General features: G+C 43.8%; 1 protein-coding gene across 1 annotated transcript in view; it reads right to left on the bottom strand.

Annotated features, from left to right (window-relative positions):
* Positions 1–18,513, bottom strand: part of nfatc3a (nuclear factor of activated T cells 3a) — a 264,899-nt gene extending 246,386 nt beyond the window's left edge. The window contains 1 exon segment of the mRNA XM_084337256.1: positions 18,072–18,513. Within this exon segment, the coding sequence (XP_084193382.1) occupies positions 18,072–18,162 (91 nt within the window). The 5' untranslated portion in view covers positions 18,163–18,513.
* Positions 18,514–23,883: the final 5,370 nt, after the last annotated feature.

The raw sequence follows: 23,883 nt of genomic DNA, 5'->3' as shown, positions 1-23,883 counted from the left end.
CTTCCTTCTTTTCTATTAAAAAAGAGTTGGAGTTAGGAAGTGTCACACCCCTCTTGTCGTTCCCCTGGGCGCCTTGGGGATTCAATGACAGGTCTAAATAGCCTGTTCATTGATGTGGGTGTGTCCCGACGCACGTATAGTGCTAGCTCGCTGTAAACAGGCGACTGACTGGCACGCCTTGGTTGCTTGGGGTTAAAACGGCGTTTTTATAAAGCAACTGGGATGGAGATTTTTCCTCTTCCGACGACCACATCCCACGACCTGGGTTGGTTATCGACGGATTCTCGTTCATGTCTGGGGGATGATGACGGAATGGATCTGAACATATGTAGAGGGGTCTCACGCCCTGGGGGTGGGCCACCAGGCGCGGTTCGCCCGAACGTCTGGGTGGCGCCTTCTTTTCATGTTAAGATCAACACGCATATCTGCCCTTTCTCCTGGAGTAGGCATGTCGGCGTGGTTAGGGCACGGGACGGGTTCTGGTCACGCTGGTCCGGATCAGTTGAACCCGTTGTCCACCGGGGATGCAGATCTGCTGTTCTGGTACCCTGAGGGACTTGGGCTTTTTTCAGGGGGAAAAATGCCAGGTTGGTCCGGGTGTCACAGGGTTAAGCACTATGGAGACCCTGGTTGGGTACGTTTTTTACTCAGCACTGTCGTAATGGCTTACGGCCAGGGAGCGAAATTAACTTTTTGACTCACCGGCCAGTGGCGGGTAGATGGGAAGAATCTACCCGCCAAGCATATTTCTTACCTGCCAACTTTTTTTTGATAAAATTGTTTTGTATTATTATTTTATATAATTTTTTTTTAATAAAATATATATATTATATAATCATACTTGTGATTGTGTTATCTGCGAGACATCGCCACCTCGCTGTCTGCAAACAGCTCCACTGTCTGTGTGTATACTCAAGTGGCCTCCAGCTCCAGCAAGGATTCTCCGGGGGTGCAGCTGGACCCTAAATGCTACATTCAGCATGCAAAAGAATTCTCCGGCGCTGCACCTGGACCCTAGTCAGCAGCCCTCACTCATGCGATGTAAACCAGGGACTCGAATACGCATGTTGTTGTTGTAGGACATTGATGCCAGGAGCTATCTGTAGCTACTGCTGGATGGCGTTGGGACAACGCCTCAGTGAACTATTTCGTTTACTGCAACATTTCGTAGTGACTAGTTACCTAGCCAACGGAGGTATTATGCACTGGACTATTGCTGGAGGATTTGTTGATGTCGGGAGCTATCCGTAGCTAGCCGGCTGGATAACGTTACACAATGCCTCATGTATTAAACTAAGTGAATAGTTGACTGGGTCATTTTGTAACGGTAGCTAACGTTATCTCACGAAGGTCCCACACTGACTAGACTAACGTCACGGTGAGGCAATAGCCTCTGTTTACATGCAGGCATACAGGGGTAGGAGCAGCAGCAGCAGTGCTAACTAACGTCACGGTGACTCGGAGGCAATAGCCTCTGTTTACATGCAGGCATACAGAAACAGGTGGGGAGGGGGTAGCAGCAGCAGTGCGCGGTGCGCGCTTCATGTCTGTGCTGAGACAGCGAGTGAGAACTCCGCTAAAGAATTGGATCATGATTTTCGGTTTTCACATGACTATTTGATTGAGCGCCACACGGCGCTCAGACGTCTCAGTGGGATGCGCCAAACGTAAAAACTGAGCGCAAATGGCGGGTGGCGCTCTCTAGTTTCGGTCCCTGCTTACGGCCATGCCAACCTGTACACGCTCGATCTCGTCAGATCTCGGCCGCTACACAGGTTGGTCCTGGTTAGTACTTGGTTGGGAGACCGCCTGGGAATACCAAGTACGGTGTGCTTAGGGGCGGGTTCTCCATTCTTTTTCGCTCCTCTCTCACGCATGGCGAAGAGGGGCCTGTTGGGGTGGTCTTTGACCTCCTCTGGTGACCCTGTGCTTCCCGTATCGCCAGGCCCGGTCCGAAGTAATGTTTCGTCGACCCGTAGGCCTGGGTTAACCCTTTTTTGAAAACTGAAACACTTGTACTGCGGTATAGCCGGTGTATACCCGCAGGTGTGTTTTGGAGTTTTTTCTTGAGGGGTTATAGGAACAACCACCGCATTGGGTAACACCAAGGTGGTTGATTCCCTGGTGTGTTGGTGCAGTGTCAACTCCCGGGTTCACCGGTTGAGGGTGCCCCTGCACGTTCATGACGTCTGCCAATCATGTCAGCCTTCTCTGCCTCAACCCCTCTGGGTGGGGGTTTTTAAATGGAGGCTTGGTCATGCAACAACGCCAGCATACGCCCCTTCCGCCGGGGCAGCTGTGTTCAGCTCTGGCGCCTGTCTCGTCCGCAGTCTCCAGGCTAGGGTTAACAGCCTGTTGCCTGGTTTTTCCCCGGTGCGCTGCCTGCTTCCGTTGGTTAACCTTTTTTGTGTGCTTACGGCCATGCTGACTGCCTGTTCTACAGGGTCAGTGTGCCAGGCGGTGTACTATTGGGGGGACAGGGCCCGCTCGGCTGAGGGGCCTTTGTCCGAATACGCTGGCGATGTGGGGGGCGGGGTCACTAAGTGCCCACCTGGTGGGGTCTTGATGCTGGCATCATGGACTTCTCCGGGCCCCCGTTCCAGGGGGTCCAGTCCCTTTGGTGGGTCTGGGTCTTCCTTCGCGCTCCGCTGCTACGGCCTTGCCACGGGGTTGGGTTTGCCCTTGACCACGTGATTCTGGGGGCAGTAACGAGGTTGTTTCCTCCGTTCGTTCCCGGGTGGAATGCGGGTTGTGCGTGTGTGTAGTCGTGGGGTCAAGCCACGGTCTGCTCACCCTGTGCGTTGAGTTGCTTGAGTGCCTCTTCGCACGGTTGGGTCCGTCGCCCTCCCGTGAAGCCCCCAATAGGGGGGGTGCCCTCCATTAGGGTGGGTCGGGGGGGCTCGGCCCTCCCTGTTCTGATGGTTGTGGGGGGCTTTCAGCGGGGTGTATTTGTCGGCCGATGGCTCTCGCTCGGCCTCCCTTGTGCAGACAGTGACGCCGAGCGAGAGCTAATACGATACAGAACGTTAGGTTATGACTATAACCAAGTTCTGTTAGTATAGCGACGCTCGGCGTCCGACGCCGCTGCAGCCCTTGATCTCGCCTTGTGGTGAAAGCTTGGGAAGGAGGCGAGTGGGTGGCCCCACCCCTGCTTATATGGGTAAGCTGATAGGGGTGTGGTCAGACAAATATTGGGATTAAAGGTACATTGTTTGTGGTCTTTATTCAGCGCGTGTGCACGTGTGCGAGGACAGTGCAGACAGTGACGCCGAGCGTCGCTATACTAACAGAACTTGGTTATAGTCATAACCTAACGTTCATGTATGCTAAGTAGTATCACTATCATCACATGCATTATCCAATGATAATAATAATAATAATGGCTTGAATTTATATAGCGCCTTTCACGTACCCAAAGGCATTTTACAATAAAGGGGGAAGGGAAAGGATAACGGTTACCTAAACTAAGAAACAAAATACAAAACAGAACAGAACAAAACAGAACAAAATAAAACAAAACAGAATGAATGGGATACTCAGGAGCATCTGAGACCATAGGCCTGGGTGAAGAGATAGGTCATCAGCAGGTTTTTGAACTGGTGATGTGACTTCTCTACATGTCCATCCCAGGGTTTCCGTTAGAAAAAATTGTTGCCGGTCTCCGTGACCTGCAAGATTTCAATCTACCGGACAAATGAGATTAATTCCGGTCATAGTTTATTGAGCTTTAAAACAATTGATATAGGCTATATAAAGAATGTCATCCTCAAGGCATGTAGATTTATAATATTATTACTTAAAACGAGGCTACTTTTGCGTATAGTCATTAATATATTCCAAATAAAATAAGTCCCTCGATACTCCGTGCTGCTGCTGACTTGAAATAAAATAGACCGCGTATGTGGGCAGTCGGTCCGACACTAAACAGCAGTCTGTTATAATCACATTTTTATGAGCTAACGAATTCCGTTATATTGGACATTTGTATTAATTATATCAAGCGAAGAACTGAGAAATTTTGCAGAGAGAGACGGCAACATTATCGTGGGTTTGCGTGATGTATATCTCCACCTCCCAACGACTTGGTGCTGGTCATAATGTCCGGTGAAAACAACTCCCTCCAAGCACAACTTGACCACCCGAACCGTACCAAAACAGGCCAAAATTAAATAGCCCATGCGACGAACGATTCATTACATTCGTTTCATCGTTGCTCCACCAAGCAGCCGGTCCAACAATGAAAGCTGTTATCAGCGCGAGCCGGCCGCAGTTAGTTTGCAAGAAGCATCCAGCTGCAGACCCGCAGAGCAGCTTTCCAGGTCTGGGGACCGCACTGTGCCAGCAAAGCTGGTGGGTTCTGTGGGTCTGCAGCTGCATGCCTTCCGCAAATCCAGCAGCAAGCTCTCGCTGAGCGAAGCAACGACAACAAACGCAATGATTGTTTCGTTCATCGCATAGGCCACCCAACTCCAGCCCATCCAAATACAATTCAAATAATCAAACTGTGCCCAGAGGGAACTATTTTCACCGGACACTATGACCGGAGAGATTAAATATGTCGGACTTCAACAGATTTTGCCGGTCAAATACCGGTAATTACCGGCTAACGGAAACGCTGGTCCATCCAATAGGGAGGTGTAGTCTGACGTCACTGGTTGTTCCACCCGTATAGGGATTCATCATTGGGAAAATGGATTATCGGCTATTGTAACAATTCTGCCGCATGGAAATTGACAAGCTTCCATTTTGGCACAAAATGAGTTCCCTTCTACCACTAACATTATTGTTTAAGCATTTTTGGTTGAAATAAAGGTAGTTATAAGGTTTTTAATTTGTCAAAAAAAAAGAAAAAAAGAAAAAAACTACACTTACCAGCAGCCTGTTGTTCAGTAGGCAGCCTGTTGTTCAGTGCTGTCGCCTAATCCACGTCACGGCCAGCTGATACCAAGCTAGCTAGCTAGCTAACGTTAACGTTACCTGTGGTCTCAGACAGAGTACAGCAACTTGCAATGGGCCTGGTCTACAAGATACACTACACCACTAAGGTACCCATGTACATGTCAAAATACTTCCCAAAGGTCAGTGAATACCACAACCACAACACCAGAGGGAGCTCCACAAATCATGTTCAACCCAGATTCGGCTCAAACAAGGGATTAAACACGTTTCGCAATTATGCCACATCAATGTGGAACGCCCTACCCACAGCTGTAAAGGAATGTGAATCACTACCCACTTTCAAAACCACTCTCAAAGAGCACCTACGGGAGACTGCAATTCGAAACTGGCCCCTGTAAATGTCCAAACCCAACCCCCTCCAATGTACAGTTTCCCCCACCCCGCCTACCCAACCCAACGAGTTTACTCGTCTCGACTCTAGCGTCAGAAAATTATGAAGTGGACGGCCATTTTGGATAATCACGCTGTTTTTACCGGTACACACATTACAAAACATCTACAAAAAAACATTTCTGTGGGATTTTTATAAACTTTGGACTGTATGACTATAAGACTTCAGGCTATGGGAAGGTGCCGGGAGGAGAAGAAGAGAGACCGACGCTGATGCAGAGGTTGGAGAAGGCGAGAAGATGGACCAGGGTCGAGGGACGAGGACGAGGAGAGGAGGACGGGAAGGTGAAGGAGATCTGAACCGATTCAAAGCGGATCAACTGAGAAGAACGACGAAAAGACACGGGGAAGGGGAGCAGAGAGGAGACGAGAGGGGACACGGTGATCCAAGGAAGGATAAGTACAATACACATTAGACTGGTATACATGTGACACACACAATACAAGTAAATGTAAACATGAGAATGACTTATGCAATGAGAAGATGGTAAATTACATACAAGATAATTATACCAAAAGTTATAAAAAAGGACATGGAGATTCAAGAGATATATTGAGACGGACATGAAAGAGCCACAGGATTACACGTGACACATAATACAAATAGACGGGAGCATGAAAGTGACTAATGCAGAGCTTTTGACCGGGAGCTCGGAGGTCGCACACAGAACAAGTTGGACATGTATAGTGCGCATATTTTAGCCACTAGGGGAGCCCTCTCACTAGGAGAGCCACTACTCCCCACCCGCCAGCGGGGGAAAGAGGGATACGACTGAGACCCTCTACTACCATGGAAGTACCAAGTGTTAATGTTGATGTTAATGTTTATTATGGTTATATGTATGTAAATCAGACAGGGATAGCAGAGGCTACAACCACAAATATTATTTTATGTGACATGGGTAGAACGGGAGAACATTTGGAAAAGAAATATGACACAAGTTAAGGGTATCAAAATGATGTCGTTGAATGTTAATGGTAATGGTATGAATAGTCTGAATAGTCTGGTATGAATAGATCAAAAGGAGTAAGGTGATGACGAAACTTTTTTTTTATCTACTTTTTCTCCCATTTTCTATTTTTCTCCCATCCCAATTTCGTATCATCCAATTCTACCCTCCCCTGTCTCGAACGCTGTTAGGCCATGCCTCCCACAAGCCGCTGCAATGTGGACGAAGCAGCCGTCGCATCTTTTCACCTGCACAGCGCGATCTCTCAGCGTCGGGGGTCTGCGTGGGAGGGACACGCCGCCCCCGTCGCTTCCTGATTCTGCTGCGCAGGCGCACCAACCGACCTGTAGGAGTCGCTGTCCACAGCGTCCGATCCCCACTCATCAGCTTCCCACCCCCTAATACTGCCAATTGTATTAGTATGAACGACCAGCCAAGCTGATAGCAATGCGGAGAGCTGGGCTCTAAAGGCCCTCCCATAGTCGAGCAGACTGTACACAGAGCAGACTCAGCGGACGTCCGCGCGTCAGAAAATAGGAGCTTCGCACTTTGCACTCTGCTGTGGGTCTGCTTTGACTCCCTTTGAGTCCGCGCGGACCTCCGCGGAGTTGCTCTGTGTACAGTCTGCTCGAGTATGGGAGGGCCTTAACCCAGCGCCTCCTGCATTGGTGGCGAGCGCCTTGCCCACTACACCACCTAGCCGCCCCAGGTGATGACGAAACTTAAGGAAGAAGAGGCGCAGGTTATCTTCTTACAAGAAACACATCTAATATCACAAGAACATGAAAAGCTGAAGAGATTCGGGTATGAGAATTTGTTTTATAGTTCTTTTAAACAGAACCTTAGAAGAGGAGTAGCTATACTAATTAAGAACACAGTGAAGTTTGAAATGATCAGGGAAATAAGGGATAAAGAGGGGAGGTATGTAATGGTCAAGGGGAAAATGGAAGGTCAAATGGTAACACTAGTGAATGTGTATGCTCCACCAGAAAGTGAGAAATATCTATTTGAAACAATCTTTGATATCATAGCGATGGAAGGGGAAGGGGTCCTAATCTGTACAGGTGATTTTAATGTAGTACTGAACTATGACATAGACACGACAAGCACAAAGAAATGGAGGACAAACATTAGCAAATATATGAATATACAAATGGCAGAATTAGGAATCATGGATATATGGAGAGAAATGCACACACTAGACAGAGAATACACACATAACACATTATTCACATCCACACACAACATATTCAAGGATAGACTATTTTCTCATGACAACAGGGGACAGATACAGGGTAGAAGACTGCAGGATAGGGGTAACGGACATATCAGACCATAGCGCAATATATCTCACAGTGAATCTTAAAAGTAGGCGGAGAAATACAGTTTGGAGACTGAACGTAGGACTATTAAATAACAAAGGTTTGGTTAACGAAGTAAAAGGAGACATAATTAGATACAGAGAAGAAAATGATAATGGAGAGGTAGACCCAAACATTTTATGGGATCCACTAAAGGTAGTAATACGTGGAAAATGTATAGGAAAGACGGCATTACTCAAGAAGGCCAGAATAGAGACATACCAGAACTTGATAAAGAAACTGAAAGAATTAGAGAAAGAACACCAAAGCTCAAAGAACCAAAAGACACTTAGAGAGGTAAAGGAAGTTAGAGGAAAGATAAACAAAGAACTGCTGACAGAAATAGAGAAGAAAGCTAGGTACATGAAACAGACATACTATGAAGGAGGACCGAGAGCGACCAGACTTTTAGCTAGACGAATCAGGACACAACAAAAACTGAACACAATACACACAATAAGGGACACGAACACAAACAAAATACTAAGAGAACCAGCTGAAATAGAGAAGACATTTGAAGAATACTATAAGAAACTATACACACAACCGATAGCGGCAGGAGAAGATGAGATAGAGACTTTTTTTTTTTAAATTAGATAGGGAAGGAACAGAACGAAATATTAAACGCAGAGATTACAGAACAGGAAGTGGGGAATGCGATCAGTAAAGCAAAGAACAGTAAGTCACCGGGTAGCGACGGATTCCCCTCTGAATTCTACAAAACGTTTAGACAAGAACTGAGCCCCATATTAGAAGCAGGCTGCAGCATTCAGACACACGATGAAAGAAGGCACAATGCCACCTTCATGGAAAGAAGCCATAATTACTACAATTCCAAAAGAAGGGAAAGATAGAGAACTATGTAGCAGTTTCAGACCAGTGTCCATACTTAATGTAGATTACAAGATGTATACATCAATAATATCCAAAAGATTTTAGACATTTATGACAGATATTATAGTTATAGACGAAGACCAGACCGGATTCATTAAAGGAAGATGTGAATAACAGGATAACATAAGGAAGACGGTGCAGATAGTAGAGGAGATACAAAAGGAAGGAGGAAGTGCAGTATTAGTTAGCCTAGATGCAGAAAAAGCATTCGACAGTGTAAGCTGGATATTTCTATATAAAGTATTGGAGAAATTTGGATTAGACAAAAACGCTATGAAAACAATTAGGGCATTATATAGAGAACCGACGGCAAGGATTAAGGTAAATGGCAGTCTGACGGACCGGATTAAGGTGAATGGTAGTCTGACGGATAGGATTAAACTAGAGAGAGCTACCAGACAGGGTTGTTGTCTTTCGCCGACGCTCTTCGATGTATTCATCGAACCACTGGCTCAATTAATTAGACAGACCAAAGACATCAAAGGGGTGGAGATAAAGGCGGCTAGGTGGCGCAGTGGGCAAGGCGCTCGCCACCAACGCAGGAGATGCTGGGTTCGAAAAATAGAAAAATGGGGAAAAAAAGTAGATAAAAAAAAGAAACGGGGGTGGAGATAAGGGGAACAGAACATAAATTGGGACTGTTCGCAGACGACGTGATAGTATATATGAGACAACCAGACACAAGCTTTCCGACACTGATGGATTTACTGACAAAATATGGATATTACTCAGGGTATAGACTCAACGTGACAAAGACACAGACTTTAGCACTGAACTACACTCCAACGATAGAGATCAAAGAAAAATACAAATTAAATGGGACATGGACAGGATCAAGTACTTAGGGGTGAACATTACAAGAGGGGTGGAGGGGTTATACGAGGCAAACTATACACAGATTAATCAGAAAATCAAGAGAGACCTAGAAAGATGGACAGTAATGCCCCTAGATTTCAGCTCAAGGATCGAAATCATTAAGATGAACATATTACCAAGGTTATTATACCTATTTCAGTCTTTACCTATATTAATACCACAAAAACAATTCAGGGAATGGGATAGACAGATATCAAGATTAATTTGGGGGGGGGAAAGAGTGTCTTAAATACTTCGAAGCTTCGAAGCTTCGAAGCTTCGTTAGATGGCATGAGCTTCGAACATTAAAAAAATAATCGAAGTGTAAAAAAAAAGATTATCATCTGGCGACCCCCCCGCGGCGGCGCGCGACCCCCACTTTGGGAACCCCTGTCCTATACTACCATGCACCCCTCCTACTATACTAATATGTCTTATGTCTATGCACTCAATACTGCAGCACCCAAGTTTCAGCACTGTTTGATCATTGTTACTCAGCTGAAAGCTTTCTGCCTTCCTGCTGACTTGTCGTACAGAACTTGTAAGTCGCTTTGGATAAAAGCATCAGCTAAATGACAAAATATAAAATGTAAATGGTAATGTTACCCAGTAGTTAGGAACTGTATTTCCTAACAGTCTGCGTTGCTGATGCATTCAATGGCAAGATATGAGCGCCATCATCACATCACCAAAGAGCTATGTTAAATGTGTTTTATGGGTCATTGATTCCTATGGATACTTCTAGCAATCTGTGTGGTCTACATGGCATCAATGGTGATATTGAACCATTGTGGCCTGGGTCTGGCACGCCAAGGTCTGAGCGCACCTCCAAAACGTTGTAACAATGTCACAGGGGTGACATGGACTGCGTTGCAATGACTGGTGTCGCTATGGTGACAGATTGTGTACTTCGTTCTTTGGGCCACACATTGAATGAATAACATTTAGTTGATTCATGGCCAGAACTCATTGAATGAATATTTACTTGATTCATGGCCAGAACGCATTGAATAAATAACATTTACTTGATTAATTTCAAATTCATTGAACATGCTAAGCTAATGATTGTTAGCAGTTTCTACTCAGTACATTAGCCAACTTTGGAATTGCTTCTTAATATGTTATTTTTTTTTCTTTTTGCTGTGTATAAAAGATTTAGGGGAGAATGCAGCAGCATAGATATTTTGCCTTTATTCTCTGAATAGCCTAATTATCCAATGGCTAATCAGTTGGTTTCAGAGGGTTGCAAGTAAGGCCAAGTTAACCAAGGTCAGGACCGAGGAAGAGTCTATTTTCACTTTGAGATCTAAAGTATGGATTGGATGGGCATCGATTTTCAAATTCTTGAATAGTCATTCAATTATAAGAAATCAAATAATGTATGCAACTATCGTTTTGTCTTAAAAAAAATGTCCTTGTTTTTACCAGCAGTGTATTGTAGTGTATTAAGAGGGGAACCCTATTACCTGTTACACCACTGAACAACATGCAGGGTACAGCTAACTAGCCAGGTAGCATAACAGTCTGGGAGAGGCTCGCTACAATACCGTACATTCAACAACAGAAAAGAAAGATGAAGAAACGTTTTGTACGTTTTACATTTTGTTTCACTTAGCTCACGCATTTCAAGCATCAGTGATGCAACTTTCAGAATGAATGCTTTTGTTCCCGGAAATAACATTAGCATGGTCCGAGCTTCGATTAGTAATTTAATAGTTCCTAGTGACTATCAAATAGCAATTTGTTTTGCCCATCCTTAATTTAAAGGGGACATGCATTGCTATTCCTTGCACTATTTGGGCAACTTTACACAATTCCTGTGAGTCTATTGAAAACATCTGTAAGGTTTTTTTCAACAAAAAAATCATTGTTTTATATTTCTAATGGAGTACTCAAAAGCATCATTTTCCAGCCTCAGGATTTCAGGCTGTTATTGGATGGGCTCCGCCCGTAAGCACTTTCAGTGACAGTCACCCACACAGCGTGAGGTAGGCGGGGTGGGGGAGAGAGAGGAGAGATGCGTCCCCGACACACACGCAGTCAAGTTTGTGTGTGTGTGTGTGTGTGTCCGACGAGGGAGAGAGATATCTCTCTCTCTCCCTCTCTCCTCGCTCATTCTCTGCCTGTCAAAACCCGTTTGAGGAAGTGTCGGGTTACACTATGCCTACGTCCCCGACACACACGCACTCACGCAGTCAAGTTTGTGTGTGTGTGTGTGTGTCCGACGAGGGAGAGAGATGGCGCACACACATTTACACACACTTCTGCACGGTCCCGCAACTCCCGCCAGTCCCTCTCTCTCTCCCTCCCTCTCTCTCTCTCTCTCCCTCTCGCTCTTTCTCTGCCTGTCAAAACCTGTTTGAGGAAGTGTCGGGTTACACTATGCACTACAACCATAGAGGGGCCGTTACTGCAGATCAGTACCCTATTCACGTCAGGAATACCGTCAAATCAGAACGGCTTAGGTGAGGGAAGATCTCGTGAACTCGAGAGACAAGACTGATGAGACAAAAATGTGGCAAGACAAAAACTCGAGACAAAAATGTGGCGAAGACCAAGGAACTGGTTGTGGAGCTGGGGAGGAGGAGGAGTGCACCTGTGACCCCCGTTTCCATCAGGGGAGTTGATGTGGACATGGTTGAGGTGTACAAATATCTCGGTGTGCACATCAACAACAAACTGAACGGTCAAAACACGCAGAGGCACTGTACAAGAAGGGCCAGAGCCGACTCTACTTCCTCAGAAGGCTGAGATCCTTCAATGTCTGTACAAGGATGTTGAGGATGTTCTATGAGTCGGTGGTGGCGGGCGCCTTCTTGTACGCTGTGACCTGCTGGGGCAGCGGACTGAGAGCAGGGGACACAACCAGGCTGGATAAGCTGGTCAGGAAGGCCAGTAGCGTGGTTAGGGTGGAGCTGGACTCTCTAGCGAGGGTGGCGGAGAGGAGGAGCCTTGCTAAGCTCCAGGCCATCAGGGAAAACCCCTCCCACCCACTATACACAGACTTGGCTGACAGGAGGAGCATGTTCAGTGCTAGGCTCACACTACCCAAATGCAGCACTGAACGGCACAGGAAGTCCTTCATTCCAACAGCCATCAGACTATATAATGCATCACTGTGCCTCACTGCATCACTGAGCACAGAGCGGCAGCTCCATAGTGGCAGGAGGCCGCGACTAGCGGCCTCCAGGCTCCACAACAGGGGGCAGCGACTGCTGCCAGTCATTGACCTAGGACTAATAGGAACCCAAGGAGGACAATAACACTACCTTGTGCATACTGCACCTTATGTGACACTGTGAATACTGTGAATATATATTTCAGTTAGTTAGATAGTTAATTATATTGACCAATTTGTTTACACTGCTTGTGTTGTTTTTACTACCTGTACCCCCCCCCCCTTCCCCCATGCTCAGTATATTTTTACTGTATTTATTTACTGTATATTTTATTCCATTTTTATTCTATTTTACTCTACTCTTATCCTAGGCAACTTGATTGATGATTTGTGTTATTATTCTAATTCGTGACCTGTCCTGTCTAAATGTTTAAATGTTGAGAGATTTGCAGTGTCAAATTTCCCACGGGATAATAAAAGTATTTCTATTCTATTCTATTCTATGAGTCAATATGGTAATTAGAAACACAGACCCATTGATACTAACCCCTATTGCTATAAATCAATGCTAAATACTGGAAAAGGCCATTTATAATGCATGTCCCATTTAAATTATGTTAGAAATAGGCCTACCAGTATGGCTACAGTTTAATAAAAAATATATTTTATTTAAATAACTCAAATTAATACTTTTTTGTGCATTTTCATCTTCATTCCGACAGCCATCAGACTTTACAATGCATCACTGTGCCTCACTCACTGCATCACTGAGCACAGAGTGACAGTTACCATCTACTTTTACTTTCAAAACAACATTGTCAATATTACACTTACAGTACACTTAATGTAGATCTCTGTATATTTGTACTGTATATTTATATTAGAATGTACATACATTACATAGGAAATGTGAATCCCGGACCGTACTTTAATTTATCTTATTATTATTATTCTTAGGCTTATTTTATTCTTTATTCTTAGGCAATCTTTTGTTATTCTTATTCGTGATTTGTTTGTCTACCTAAATGTTTACTGTGAGCGATTTGTAGTGCCAAATTTCCCTCTGGATGATTAAAGTATTTCTATTGTATTCTATTCTATTGTGTAAAACAGGACAATTTCATTTAAAATATGTAAATATATACAGTACCTACCTTGTTTTATTCAATGTGTTAGTAGGACTGTTACAAGTTGCCAAAATTCTGGTCATATATTCAGGCCAATTATGGTAAACACACAAGTGAAACATACAGTAGGGCTATTTCACCTCCTCCTAGAAATTCCAGGGGGAGTCAGTCAGGATGTACTTTATGACCAGAACCAACTTCTGTCTATAGTAGTCCTTTTGCAGAATAGCCTGACTTAACTTTCAAATACATGAGGTGAAACGTCGCCACTTTTGGTGCAGATATGCCAGCAGACGCTACAGTATTAAAACACTACTGTATTTACATTTCTTCCATCAATTCAGTCTTGGTTCAACTTAGGCCGGTCTTTGGTCTACTACACATACATTTGTGCATGAAAGGTGAGTAAATGGTATGCCACTTAATCTAGCGGTCGAGAGTGAATTCATAAAGGGATTTATTCTTCCATTCAAGCCGGTATTGTACATTGGCAGGGGGAAACCCTTCAGTTAGCCTGATGCCTCTGAATGGAACAGTGGAATGCCTCACTTCAAAGGCAAGGCAGTTTCCTGAACAACAACAAATCACTCATGGTAGAGAGTGAGAGAGAATGAGATCGAAAGCGATAGACTGTGTGTTAGAGAGAGTCTGTGCCTGTGTGTACACATACTAAGCATTGAGTTTAACTTGAAAGTGTGTGTGCATGTGTATGTAGGTTCTGGGGGTGGGAGGTGGGCACTTAATCACCTACACCAGTGTTTCTTAACCCGTGGATCGAGGACGCAAAATGGGCATGTCTCTGGTGGGTCCCAATAGAACAGATTATTTTTTAATCATTATTAATTAGGGTTATTCACATACATTCTGATTTTTATTCATCTGAGTTTGATTTGTAGATGAAAAATATGCTATTTGGAACTTTATAAGCCCATCATGAATCTGAATATACAGTAAGTGTATTTATATCTATCTGTTGTCTGCCATTAGTCCATGTATCAAGAGATCGGTCAAGCTCATCAACAAGAGAATGAAAACATATCTCCATTCCTATTTATTTATTTATTTTATATTGTTGGTATATTTTCATATTTGTTTAGGTTTGATCATGGATTAGCCTTTTCCCATGCGGGTCCTCAGTTGAAAAAGCTTAAGAGCCCTTGAGGTACACAATACAAACACACATGAAGAGCTAGAGACCTTCTATAGAACTACTACGTCTGAACTCAGGGAGAACGGTGTGACGAGACCTTAAAGAGGCTCCACACCTATATCGTCTGTTTTCACTATTGGCCACTGAGAGGATGAATCAGAGAATGTGTTTACTGTAGGGAGAGACTGGCGAGAGAGACTCTAGTCCCACCATAGGTAACTACTGGTATTCTCATAATCTGCGACTGTGACTATACTCAGAGAACGAAAGTGGTCCAACAATGTTGTTCCCAATGTGAACAAAGAGTAGTATAGGTCTACATGTCCCATATGCACTACTCATACCACAAGAGAACCTGCTTTGTACCATCTGAAAAGTTGTTTTTCTCAGTCGATATGAAAAAGCTCATTTCAACACCTGCTTACGTGGATTCAAACTGTTGTGGCTCAAAAAAGCTGCCATGCTGGACTTTAGAGATATCCCAACTGCCATGGCCCGGTTCTATCTAGGTAACTGTAGTACAACTGTAAAAGACCGAAGGGGGGTGGTTGGGAAGGGTGTGTGCTGACAGATACATCTACAGAGGAGGCGCTCCAGGTTGTTACACCGACATGCCCCAACTTGAGCCTGGCCTGTCGAGAAGGAGAGCGTGCAACTCACTATTCCCCTGGCTATGTGTGATCCTGCGTTAAACTGCAGTTATTAACATGGACAGGCTACGCTCTCCACTTGGGCCAAGTCATACAAGTTCCGAGAGCCGATTGAAACCACTTGCATACAGTGGCGCTTTTATTCCAGCGCTTGTTCCAAGCGGCACGTTGTTTCCCCCTCACCCCCCCCCCCCCCCTGCCCTGTCCCTGTTTTTTATTCTTTCTTTTTTTTTTATCTAGGGGAAAAATGGATTGAAGATAGTTAGTGCAAGCCAAGTGTTCTTGGGTTCATTACATTTGCCAGAGCTTTATGAAAAGCACACAGCTGGGTTGTTCAGTGGGTTCAGGTTATAGGCCTGATGGCAGAAAATAAAAGGACAACTTATAGGCCTATGATAGCCTAAATAGTAACATATACACTGAGATTTCAAACATCGGAAACAATTACACATAACCCACAGTAAGGAAAACCAGTGTTTTTACTTGACAAAGACACAGTATGGAGTATTGCACGTTGTACAGAGTCGACTTAGTTAGCTATAGGCCTATATATTTGCACATGTATTGACTTAGGATAGAATCTGTATATCATATGAGGGTGGCTGTACATACACATATTGTCTTGTTATTATTATCGATAGAGTATACATATGTCTTTATTTTTGTGTATTCCTTTTTATCTTGTTCTTCACCTTTTATTTTTATATTATTATTCTCATATATTTGTATTGTCATTTCTATTAACCTGCCTGTAGTACCCCTCCTACCCCCTCCCCCGTGCTGCTATGATCCCTGAATTTCCCCCAAGAGGATTAATAAAGGAACATCTTATCAAATATGATCTTATCTTATGTATTCCTTTGTTTACTTTTACGATTGGTCTAATAATAATGGACTTAGTTGTCAAAGTTAATTGAGATGCTTGTTTAAGTAGCAAAAGTTCCATAACAAAGTTTCCCTGTATGATAGACATACTCATAACATTAAGGTACAAAATGGAGCTATAGGTTAACTTCTACATGTTAGTCCTATTGACTACCTAAATGTTTATTGTTGTTCAATGTGAGCGACCTATAGTGCCGAATTTCTCTCTGGATTAATAAAGGATTTATATTCAATTCTATTCTATTCTTAGTTTTCCTGTAAAAAATTATGAAGCCTGGGGATGGTATTAGCTGCCTGCTTACTCTCTATTCCTGTTCTATTACTAGGTTATACATTATTATGTTGACTTATAAGACCAGGCATCCTATAATCACTTATCTTATGCTATATGCTCACCATTTCTCGGAATTAAAAATGTAAATAAAAAAATGTATCAATACTATTTAGGCATAATTTGCAAGTTCTTTGAATCCACTCCGTTATTACCAAGCTATTGAAAACATAGTAATTCATGGCAGTTGTCATCTTCTACTTTTCACACATAATGTAAGTGTTAACTCAGGATGAATGTATCAAGCCACATACCTAGATGTAAAATGTTGCAAGAACGTTTGGTCAGCCTGATAGTCAAATTGAGTCCAATCTGGAGAGTGCATTAGTCTATAAAACAGCTGAGCCAGGTGATAAGCTGTATGGTGTGTTTCTGACGGTATACCTTCGCCAAGGAACCTTGATAAGGACCATCTCACTTACAGGTGAGAAGAACCTTGATAAGAACCATGTCTACAGGACAGCATTGCCATCTTCCTTCCATCCCACTACCTCACTTTTCATTTTTATAAAATACAGCGATTGGTTAGTCTATCTTGACTTGCCACCTAGGCAAAATGGACTATATTAACGTTAGTTTAAAATATATTAAAAAAATATATATATATATATATATAAATAAAACTGCTTTAATCTTGCTAAATTACATAATAGGTGTTGTTTACACCGAGTGAGGTATCAATGTGTAATAATAAAATCCCTACAGTATGCATTAGCAACAGCTACCCCAAGTCATGCAAATACCAAAGTAATAATGTTGCATGTTGTAACGTTAACAACGTTGTGATGTGTTGCTATTTTGTTGCAATGTGTGATGTTGACACAATGTTGTTCCCTTGCCCAAACATAATAAAACGTGTTGCCACTAACGCCCCCCCCCCCCCCCTACCACCTACAGAGAGAGAGAGAGAGAGAGAGAGAGAGAGAGAGAGAGAGAGAGAGAGAGAGAGAGAGAGAGAGAGAGAGAGAGAGAGAGAGAGAGAGAGTGAGAGAAATGAATGAAGAGAGATGAGAGAAATGCACAGTGTTATTATAACTATCTGTTGCAAGAATGCAGAAGAGTTTTACCCATTTTAACAAGACTTTGGGAGGCACTCCACCACCAGTGAGTGGTACAGTATGTTAGCATACCGAGCTAATGACAGCTGCTTGTCGCCTGCTGTCTTGTCTCGGCGCCAGCGCAACAGAATGGACCAATAACTATTGTAATGTTTCTATACGTTTCTCTCAAACGGCTGATTCGGTCACTGACTGTGTTCGTGTCTCATCATCATGTCTCGGAGCCGGTGGCTGGCAGACGGGGCGGCTAACTAGCTACTTCTACAAGTTACACCATAATGTCCTCTGAGTTGACTGTCAGTACGGACCGTGTCCGGCTGCGGCACCAGGGGAACACACTGACCTGCGGGGCCGCCGAGCTGCTGCTGGACGTCCTCTCCGAAGATCAGTCTGAAGTCCAGCTCCTCGTTACCGGTGCAGTTTGCGGTAGTCATCGGGTTTGACAGCTCGTGTTTATAAACCCGCCACTCGGACGTCGACGGCTATAGACTATAGAGCAGTGCTCTCCCAAAATGTCACAACATTTACCAACTGGAACGCCAAAAACTTCAACTTTCCCCCTTAGCTCATAAACTTCTAGCGAAAACGTGGAGTATTATCTTTCCCTTCCTTGACCAATTCAAAATATCGTTCGTTCCTCTCCGGTTTGGTTTTATTTTATTTTATTTTTTTGTTGCTTTAAACTTCAGGGAAAGTCGTTGAGCGCTCTACGTTGCCTCGACCGAGCGAACATGGAACCGGTTGCTTGTCTATCGATGTTGGATGTCAATAACACGCGCGCAAGGTTGTCCGCGAAATTGCCTCTCTCTCTCTGACTGGAGCTTCTGTCCCAACTTTTACTAACAGCGCGTGACAGGGCAGTTCCAACGGTGACGTCAGCAAACTCGGGGGTAGACAGACAACACACACACATGCATGCACACTCACGCACACACACACGCACACACACACTGGCAGAAAAGGGGATTGTCAAGTGCTCCTGGGATATGTAGTTTGTAAACAGTTAGTAAAAACGTTATTACAAGGTCATCAGCCTAAAATATAACCAAATAAATTGTATTACCAAATTATTATTAATATTATTAGTAGTAGTAGCAGTAGTAGTATTGGTATGTCTACTTGTACTATTATTATTATTATTATTATTATTATTATTATTATTATTATTATTATTATTATTATTATTATTATTATTATTATTATTATTATTATTATTATTATTATTATTATTATTAGTAGTAGTAGTAGCAGTAGTAGTATTGGTATGTATACTTGTACTACTACTATTATTATTATTATTATTATTATTATTATTATTATTATTATTATTATTATTATTATTATTATTATTATTATTATTATTATTATTATGGAATTGTTATTACCAGTATCAAGTCAAGAATTTCCCTTTGGGAAATGGGTACAGATAGGATAGGTAGTAATAATAATAGAACAACCCCCCTCCCACCCAACCCCCTCCAATGTATAGTTTCTTCCCCCTCAAATGTATATACTCTCTTTTAGAAACTCTGTCTCTTAAACAGTACTGTATATTTTTATATATTGTATGTCATAAATGTCTGGATGTAACAGTACTGTTTATCTGTATGTCATGTATGTCATAAATGTTATGATGAATTGAAAATGGGGGACCCTGATGTAAACAAGACGAAAGTCTTTCTCTGGTCTGCACCCCCTTAACAATTGTGTGTATTGAGCTGTACTATATTGTACCCGTTCTGCAATCTGGTAATAAAGTTTTCAATCAATCAATCAATCAAACATAGAACAAAGTGCAAGTAGTAATTATTATTGTTGTGGTATTGTTTTTTAAGGTTATTATTATTATTCTGTTATTGTTAGTGATTGCATTTTATTTATTTATTTTCTCTTATCTGTGTCACCCAAACAGTGAGATTGAAATGTGATCTGATTTTGTAATTAATTGTGAGTGCATCTTTTATGGTTACAAATTCAACATCAGCTCATTTATTGTCTTTCGTCTCTCTGTTTTCTTTTACTCATACTCTTTTTTTTTCTTCTTTTAAACCGTTTAAAAGTATCTCCAAATATCAGACTGAACCCTTTTGTCGTGCTCTAGAGAAGTAGGCTAGATTTATAGATTTGTGTGAATCAAACCTTTTCACCCTGTGATGAACCAGTGTTACACTTTGCTCTGTTTAATGGACCTGTCTCAAACCCTGCCCCTTTTCTTGATCCTCCAATCACAACTGTCGCTTACCTCGGACAAACTTGGTTTGTCCGAGGTAAGCGACAGTTGTGATTGGAGGATCAAGAAAAGAGGGCAGGGTTTGAGACAGGTCCATTGGCCCTAGCTGTCTTCCTGTCCGCCCACCATTAGATTACAGCAGATTGTGTCTGACCTTCAACCCTCTCTCACTTTTATTTATTTTCACTTTTTATTTGGCTGTTGATGGTAGTCCATTGAAACAATACATTCCTCAGTGTGTGTTATATTGACTGAGAAATCTGAGTTCTCCTGTTTGTGGAGCCATGCTGGCAGTGCCTACATGTACCAGGATGCACTGCAGTGCGAGCTTCACCACCCTAGCCTATAGCTATTACTTTGTTGGTAAATAATGGTGCGTTCACGTCAGGTGGGAAGAAGCGGAAGAACCAGCTTCCGACTGGGAAAAGCCATTCACGTCAGCCTCCTAGTGGTAATTCCTACTAGGTCATATGGGAGTTTTTTATATACCCCGATATCTCCCACTTCGCGTCCCGAAATGCGGAAGTATCAACCATCATGGCAGCAAGCTTGACGGCGATGTCGGCAATACAAGTTAAATGATCACTTTGATCACATAATCAGAATAATACAATCATACTGCTGTACTCTTCATATGAAAAACGAGCTATACTTGCTGCTGTTCGTCTACAGTTGATTTTAAAGTAACTTGCTAACGACTTGTAGCAGTAGGCTAACAGTAGGCTAAGATCGCCATCTTGGATGTGGGCGTTTCCTCGAGTTCAACGCGTGAATGCTTCCTAGTTGTAGCAACGAGATGTCATCTGGTTCGTCCGCTTCTTCCCACCTGACGTGAACGCACCATAAATAGCATTAGGTGACAAGAATACGCCCCCAGATCCACTCCCTGCTGAATAGGTGCCTTGCTCGGCCAGTAAGAGTCGCTGTTGCAACGAACAGGACTCAAATCCCATCGGCTTCCAACCTGCAAACACTGCCTTGTGTTTGTAGAAACAACTGAACAAGCCAGAGGTACCACTGCCGGGAATTGTACCCAGGTCTCTGCGGTGGTAGGCAAGTGCATAGACCTCTACACTACCCAGGCGCATTTATTTTTAAAATCTTACCCATGCCTCTGTCCAAGTGAGCAGAGAGTAAAACTTCCATGCATAGTAATGCACACACCGGCTCTCTCAGGGTTGGCATCCCATGGCCCATCGCTGAGCAAAGGCACCAGTTGCTGTTTGCTTTCCGTAGCTCAGGTTCTGGATGGTCCCCCTGGCCATATTTTCTTGCTCTGCTAATGCAGCCACAGCCTCTGAATTTCTTTGGCCGTATACTAATAAAAATGTATCCTCCTCCATAACATCTTATATTTTGGGATGCCATTTTCGCCCAGATTTTGCAGCTGTGCCCCAGAGACACAGAGAACATCAGCAACAACTACAGCCGTTTTTCACACTATATCCCTAATTCAGATAGATAGATGTAGCAGGGTGGATTATCCCTGCTTTATGGGAGTGGATGTACACTGCCACCTGGTAGTGAGAAAGCAGCAGATCTGGGTCCGGCTGAGTCCCCGACTATAGGCCAGGAGTATTGGAGTGGAGGTTTAGTAGAGGGAGTGGATGGGGCCTAGGATTCACTAACCTAGGGGTGGTGCGCTGGTCCTTCTTGCCCTCCGGGGCGACTCGCAGTAGCTCCCCACACACCCACACTTCCCTCAATACTTCCTGCGCCCTCCCACACCTGATGACAGTAATGATGGATGATATACTTTCTCCCCAAAGCAGTACCCTTCCTGATTGGCGAGTAGAGACCTGTCCCAATGATGCATAGGCAGGGGGTGGGGAAAGGGTTCAACAATAATGAGCATTACCCGGAAAGGAAAGGGTTAGACAGAATGCACATTAACAGACACGCACACAGTGTTTCCATTTAGCTCTCTTTTACTGAAAGACTTATCTCTTAGACATATATTTACACAAGGCACAAGAAGCAAAGCTCTTTCCACACTGGGCACCTGGTGCTCTCACTCTACGGCAATGACTAAAGTTCTTCCCACACTGGTCAAGACACAGTAATAGAACCCGTCCCTTTAAGGGTTTAAATACTTGTTCATTCCCCCGTAGGTGGGGACTCGGGAGAGAGGGGAGGAAGAGGGAGAGGGGTACTGGAGCTACTCAATGGGAATTTTATAAAGGAACACACGTTATCACACCACATTCAACCAAAAGACAGTGGGCCCACGTTGAAAACAAAAGTCCTATCTATAGCCGGCTTCCCCAAAATAATAAAGGTCGGGGCGCCCCTAATCACTGCTACCAGTGTCAGTTCAAAGTACTGCTTCTCTTCGCCCTTAAAGGGCCCGCGCCGCACAAAGAGAATGTCTACCGATAAAGTTCCAGCACTCGGAGCGCTCACTGTAACTGGCTTGAGTGTACTTAACCAAGGGCGGGCCTGCTCTCACCACCGAACGTCCGTGTGGTGAGATGGCCGTTGAGAAGTCCCGTGATAGCAGGAGGCGGGGCTGGGTAGACGTTAGGCAGGTGACTGCTGGAGGGCAACGGCTCGGAGGGGCTGGAGGTGCGTACAGTGCAGCGACGTCCGCTGCTGGGCTGGAGAGGTGGGGCGACACGCGGGCTAAACTGTGGTGCTAGGCCTAACTGAAACTAAGCTGTGGGTCGAGACGACCCCCTGTCCTGTCGCCTATACTTTAACTAAAACGCAACGTGTGCAATATCTACCACACTCTTCGGCAGTAGCACATCTGCTTCTTCGTTCACAATGTCTCTTTAGCATTAACTGGAAGCTAAGCTATCGCATATTCCATTACTAACCCGCCTCGTAACTGGGTTTATATTCCACGTGCTTGATGTCTGGAGCTCCAGCTCCAAGCGACCTCTTGCTTCTCTGGAAAACGATGAAGAAGAAGTTCCGCCGCAGGCGCCACGCCCTGAGCCCATCCTTCTTCACCTGTGTCCCCCTGCCCAACGTCGCCACCAGCTCCCCCTGGCGGTACCTGTATCATGTCCCACTATTAAGTGTCAATGTTAGGATATGGAGGATCAAGAGGGGTCAGCAAGTTACACAACGTCATCGCGAACACAGAGAATGCAAGGAATTAAAGTTAGACACATTGAATTATTGTTAGACATATTCAGGTGTCTACATAGAGATAAGGCTGAAAATCGACCAAGTGGTCCTTTAACTTGTATATTTCTTGGCGCCAATCCAACCCCAGATTGGCAGGTATAATGACACAGTGCACTCTTAACCTCTGTGACTGTCACAGCAGAGAATGAACTCCAGTAAGCCTATAATAGGGACCGGTGAAGGCCGAAGTGTGCTTTCTGAAATTCTAAAAGGTCTCAGAACACTGGTCCATTGAGTTTCCCTTGTGCATCTTTCCCAAGCAGAATGTTCACTGCACTCTGGAACTCATCCTCTTAGAGTGCAGAGCATTCTCTACTCATTACGAGGATACTATCGTGGTCTAAATAGCTCTGAATCTTGGCACTTTTGCCGATTTACAATATATTGGTAAAAGGGTAATGTTTGCCGATAATATCGGTTGACCGATATATCTGTCTATCTCTAGTATTAACAAGGGGAATGCCTCCCGCCTTCCTCCTACCTCAAATTGTCAGTGGCAGAGAGTAGGTACTTTCACTCAAACACTGATTTCACCGAAAAACAATGCTTATTCATTTTGCACATAATCTCACATACCGCAAAGCTCTCAGCAGTTTTGCACACATTCATTTAGTTATCGAGAGTTAATGAGTTTGAACACGTCCTTCAGTGATGTCATCAGAGGACACTGAATCATCACTGTAACTGAGGGGTTACAAAACCCTGACTGTATTAAAGATTGTGATAGATTAAACCACTACTACATATTATTATTATTATTACTTGCCAGACAGTACAGTTAAATATGGCA

This window comes from Notolepis coatsorum (assembly GCF_963971535.1).
Source record: "Notolepis coatsorum genome assembly, chromosome: 20".
In the NCBI taxonomy this organism is placed as follows: domain Eukaryota; kingdom Metazoa; phylum Chordata; class Actinopteri; order Aulopiformes; family Paralepididae; genus Notolepis; species Notolepis coatsorum.
The sequence above is the reverse complement of the archived record's forward strand: the minus strand, read 5'-3'. Positions and strand labels throughout refer to the sequence as shown.